This window comes from Lygodium microphyllum, chromosome 19 (assembly GCF_053477565.2).
Source record: "Lygodium microphyllum isolate KBCC chromosome 19, Lygodium_microphyllum_v1.1.10, whole genome shotgun sequence".
NCBI classification, from domain to species: domain Eukaryota; kingdom Viridiplantae; phylum Streptophyta; class Polypodiopsida; order Schizaeales; family Lygodiaceae; genus Lygodium; species Lygodium microphyllum.
This window is the reverse complement of record NC_141153.1, coordinates 114,993,600-114,999,054: the sequence shown is the minus strand read 5'-3', so window position 1 is coordinate 114,999,054 and position 5,455 is coordinate 114,993,600. Positions and strand designations below refer to the sequence as shown.

The 5,455-nt window shown below is 40.3% G+C and overlaps 1 protein-coding gene across 1 annotated transcript; it reads right to left on the bottom strand.

Moving 5' to 3' along the window:
- Positions 1–1,864: 1,864 nt before the first annotated feature.
- On the bottom strand, positions 1,865–4,680 carry LOC148020290 (CASP-like protein 4C1). Its single transcript, XM_087700621.1, has 3 exons — positions 4,334–4,680; positions 3,897–4,032; positions 1,865–3,798 (listed from the first exon to the last, which is right to left on the bottom strand). The coding sequence occupies exons 1-3, from the start codon at positions 4,630–4,632 to the stop codon at positions 3,571–3,573; spliced, it is 663 nt and encodes a 220-aa protein (XP_087556747.1). The 5' UTR covers positions 4,633–4,680; the 3' UTR covers positions 1,865–3,570.
- Positions 4,681–5,455: the final 775 nt, after the last annotated feature.

Here is a 5,455-nt window from a genome sequence, read left to right as displayed (position 1 = left end):
TTATAAGAAGACCTTTAGCCCAATGGCTAAGATAGCTACCATTCACATAACAGTTGCATTGGCTACATATAATAGGTGGAAGATGCATCAAATGGATGTGAAAAAAGTATTCTTGAATGGAGAGTTGACTCTAGACATCTATATGCAATCGCCACAAGGTTATGAGGATTAGAGGTATCCACATAAGGTATGCAAATTGCATAAGGCAATCTATGGGTTGAAACAAGTGCCAAGAGCATGGCATCATTGTATTACAAGCTATTTACAATAGTTGGGATTTCATGCATGTCCAACAGACTCTTCTTTATTTCCATTAGTCGAAGGAAGTGACAAGGTCTTAGTCATTCTATTTGTTAGTAATCTCATTATTATAGGTGATAATGAGCACCTCATTACTCAGGTTTAGGGTCAATTATAGCAAGAATTAAGATGAAGGAGCTTGGAGTGCTTAGATACTTTCTTGGTATTGAGGTGGTGGAAGAAAGAGATGATTCATGAATGTTACAAAGACAATATGCATTAGACGTGCAAGTAAAGTATGGTATGAGAGTATGTAAAACCATGAGCACACCACTTGATCCAAATGCAAAGTTATTAGTGCATGAGGGTAATGAGAGAGAGGATCCAAATATATACATGTAAATGGTAGGAAGTCTCATTTACCTTACCATTACACAGCCTGATCTCAACTACACAGTTGGAGTAGTGAGTCAGTTTATGTAGTCACCCAAGAAACCACATTTAGATGTAGTATGTAGGATCACATGCTATGTGAAGTCTATAGTGGGTTATGGATGACACCAAAGGGTAGACATTGAGTCCACACTTTATGCCTACATAGGTGTAGATTTGGGCAAGTAGTGGAAACAATCTGAGATCAACATCAATTTGGTCCATCAAGTATGACAATTTCATGGATGTCAAAGAATTTACCTACCATTGCTTCATCTTCTACAGAGGTTGAGTACATAGGGGCAACAATTATTGCATGTGAAATAGTATGGTTATGCAATTTGTTAGAGAAATTTGGCTATGACATATTGGACCATGTACCTCTTTATTTTGATAACATTAGTAGCATCACGCTAGCTAATAGCCCAATGATTCATACTTGCACAAAATACATGTAGGTCCATTACCACTTCATTCATGAGAAGGTGCTTAGTGGAGAAGTAGACCTAAAACATGTCTCTACTAAGCAACATGTTGCAGATATTTTCACCAAGTCATTGCCCCGAGAAAAACTAGAGTACTTCTAACAAGCAATGGGAGTACATAGCTTGAGTGATGCAAGATCAAGCACTCATTCTCCATGTGACTTGAGCTTGAGGTGGAGTGTTGATATGTATGGCACACACGATGCCAAGATATATCCTGCAACTTGTATATGATAAGGAAAAGTAATGTATATGAATGATAGATAAGTTGGATAGATAGAGAGAAGAGGTTACATACCAGAGTTATGAGATAAGTAGAATGGAGAACAATGGCTTAGAGAGAAGAGATGTCGAAGAGTTCTTGAATTTTAGAGAATATAATTTTACCTCCCAAGAAGTTTTCAAAGAACAAAAAATTTGACCAACAAATTTGTTTCTTGACCAAAAGCTAGAATATAAAAAATCCCCCATGAATCATAAAAGAACTCCTAAAATCTTACTTTTCTTACCTTCTATTTAAAAATGAATTACACCACAACTACTAATAATTATGCATTGAAAACCAAGCACCACACTCTTGAAATTGACAACTAACTGAATATAACATTTAGTTGAAAAGGAACTCTTGAATGAGGAGAGAGAAGGAATATGAATAACTCCTTTATGGATAATATTAAAAGAAAAAACAATATTCCAAAAGTGAAGAGAGAATTATGTTACTATTCTTCTCTCCAATTTTCTTCGTTTTAAAAGGAGAGAGAGAGAGAGAGAGAGAGAGAGAGAGAGAGAGAGAGAGAGAGAGAGGCCCAAAAGAGAGTTCATTTTTTCTGTTATGGAAACATATACCACATTTGAGCCTAACTAGATACTTGACTCATGAACAAAAAGTACAAAATGTTATTCAAGTTGTCAATAATATGCTTGGTCCTCCTTCAAATCACCTTCCTCCTGTGCTAAATGAGAGATGAGATCCTTGAATGTCGTACAATCAACCTTCTCAATCACTATCTCTACAAGAACATAAGTCTACAAGATAGCCTCCATCATTGCATTCCAAATGCAAAAGTTTTCTCCATCTAGCTTTTAATCCATTGCCCTGACTTTACTTATCCATGGGTTGTCTCCACTATTAGAGAATGATAGGTAGAATGGGGATTTTATGGTCGAACAAGGCCTAAAAATCCATGCCCATCTATAGAAATCCTTCTTACACATAGAATTAACACTTCAAGTGTAGCCCTCCTTTAACTTTGAAAATGTAGCCTATTAGGACTTCATGCACTCATAGGTTTTCTTCACTTCAAGTGTAGCCCTCCTTTAACTTTAAAAATGTAGCCTATTAGGACTTCATGCACTCATAGGTTTTCTTCACTAATGAACATGACCAAAGTACAAAACCTACCCTTGATTGCTGAAAACACAACCTCTTTAGCACTCATATGGCCAAGTTGAACCTGGAAATGGACCAACCTATTGTATAAATAATGAAAATATCAAAATAATCATGAAAATATTGCATGCCAAACTATCCACTCCAAATAATTTGGTCATTAGCTCATCAATATATACCAGCTAGACCAAGATAATGATTGCATGAACTAGCACAAACACGAGCTAAACCTCTACAATTTTATCATAAGAAGTTGTTCTCATGTAAGGGTAAAGGAAGATATCCAATAACCACAAGGACAATAGGTTTTAGCAAGGAATTTCACCAAGGCTTGGTAGAGGTAATATAGTATAGGATGAAAAAAGCCTTCATGTAAACAATTTAAGTTTACTTAAAGTTACAAAAATGAAAAAGATAAGGTTCAATACACTTTAACGTAGTATGGTAGCTTGAAATCAAAGTGTTGGGTATATTACACATTTTCTTATCCATTAAACGAAGGTAAATGTCAAAAGTTGAATCGTTTATGACCCAACTAAAGGGTTAAACTAGATGAAGGCACAACAATTAAACTGCAGAACAAAATCAATTAAAATGGCGAATTGGGACCTGTATCTTCTATAAAAGTAAACAATATGATCAACTTTGCTACACATTGACCAAAGAATGTTAGTCAAGAAATTCAAATCATGGTCTTGTATGAACACAATTAGCGAAGCAATAACATGATTTGGATTAGGGGCAATCCTCTTCTAGAATGAAGTGCATGTAGTATGCAACAATCTTGTTTGGCCCATTTCAAGAGAGCCTTGACTATTAGAGGGGGCTAGCTAAACAAATGTGGAGGGCTTGATCAATTGTGTGGAGCCATGTGCCTATGTGACCATATGTAAGTCCGCTGTATTGTGATGGTAGGTAGTTGAGAGATTGCGTTGCACAAGGGACACATCATCCATAAGTGATGTGTTGATATGTGCTGTGATGCTAAGTCATGTTATATGGTAGTGGTGGTTAAGAGAGCCCCTAAGAACTGCTAAGCCATGTGGCAAGTCGGAAACCTGAGAGTAGGGCCGACAAGGCGATGAACAAGAAGGCTCCATAGCCAAGCCCTATGGCGATCTCTGCGTGCGTGCAGAAAGCCGAGGCTTCGGAGCATCTGTACTTGCCATGGATGAGCACTTGGCCATCTCTCAGATTGTGAGCCACGGCAGTGCCTGCTGAACAGGCCGAAAATATGAGATACGCAAAACCCTGCACAGTCCCATCTCCATGGATGAGCAAGCTCTTCCCTGATCAAGCAACACGAGTGAGAGAGAGAGAGAGAGAGAGAGAGAGAGGTTGCCTTTTACCTGATCATGGCCGAAATCGAACCAGTAAGCTAACGAATCTGGCATCAGCAGCCTCCCCGTGCAGAGATGCCATATCCCAAGGCCGATCTCTGCGAAGGAGTAGATGCACACAATGGCGGTCGCTGCCAGGACATACCTGCCGACACGATGGATACAGGAAATCAAGCCTTTTGGTGAGAGAAATCGCTAGGGTTTGGTGCTGTGCGAGAATCCATGGATTCCGAGAGAAAGGTTTTCGAAAATGGAAGGTATGGCAAGTATACAGAGAAGACACACGTTTGCAAAGACAGAAAGATGTAATTGAAGAACAAAGTGCCTGTCTGCCTGTGTGTAGGTGGGTGTGGGCGGGGGGGGGGGGTGTGTGTGTGGTGGGGGGTAAGTGTGATGAGAGAGAGAGAGAGAGAGAGAGAGAGAGAGAGAGAGAGAGAGAGAGAAACCTGTAAGCATCTAGATTGAACCATCTAACACTGTCTTTCCCTCCCGCAAGAGAGTGGTGGTCTGTGAGCATGAGCAGCAGAGATGCAAACGAGAAGACCAGGGTCACCAGGCGCAGGAGCAAAAGAAGAGCGTCAGCCTTGTGATGGCCAACCCTCCTCTTCTCTGAGAAGGAAGCAGAAGATGCAGTTGTTCCATAATAGTGCACGACCTTGCCATTGCCATCTTGGGGCTCCTCCACCATGTACATTCTCCTGGCGACGGGATTGAGGCTACTGTTCGATGAGGAACGCGAGTCCATGAATGAGAGAGAGAGAGAGAGAGAGAGAGAGAGAGCAATTGTGAGTGGGCCAGTTTGGAGCTTGACTACTACACTCTCTTTACTAGCCCCACTTGCACGGATTCTTCACATCGAGACAAAAAGATCTTTACCAGAAAAGGCTAAAAGTGACACCCCCCCCCGGGCCCCGCCACGTAAAAGACAAATCCCAAGCATGCTACCTTGACAGTTGGATAAATCGATTAGGTGTCATTTGAAGCGCATGAGAATTTTGTCCCTAGTGGGCCCCAGCTCCCCCACGGGAACCCTACAGCCACGTCGCACCGAGGTTTAGGATTGCAGTGCTACACCCGTGGTCACTGGTCACTGGTCACTGGTCACACCACAACGCCAGGAGCATGACAGAACAAATAAATAGATATAATTATCGTGGTCGACCGTCGCCTTTGATTGGCTTCTCCACCAGCAACTTTCGACAGCAGCAAAAAATGCAACCTTGTGCAAGTGCGTTTAACGAAGTGCGACACGGCCCTTAGATGGAGTTCACGGAAAAACATTTTTACAATTCTATACACAGGCCTTCAAGCCTTCCTATGTGTAGGCCTTTTGTCTTTGAAAATTCAAGGTTTTTTTTAATTTAATTGACACCAAACCTTGATTTTTTTTTGGTAAACATCTATCTTAAAGCACCTTTACAAAAGATAGATTTTCTCGATAGAGAGCAAAGGTTATTGTTGTAACTACCAAATACAGTTTTCTTGCACATAAAAACAAATTGGATTCATTTTAGCATTTGGAAAGATTAGGTTAGAAGTCAAGTGCAAGGAGGTTCCATATAAAGTAA

Coding starts and splice junctions, on each gene's coding strand:
- LOC148020290 (XM_087700621.1), bottom strand. CDS start 4,632: ATGGACTCGCGTTCCTCATCGAACAGTAGCCTCAATCCCGTCGCCAGG. Junction 4,033..4,333: donor TTCAATCTAGATGCTTACAG/GTTTCTCTCTCT, acceptor TCGTGTCGGCAG/GTATGTCCTGGCAGCGACCG. Junction 3,799..3,896: donor TCGATTTCGGCCATGATCAG/GTAAAAGGCAAC, acceptor GGGACTGTGCAG/GGTTTTGCGTATCTCATATT.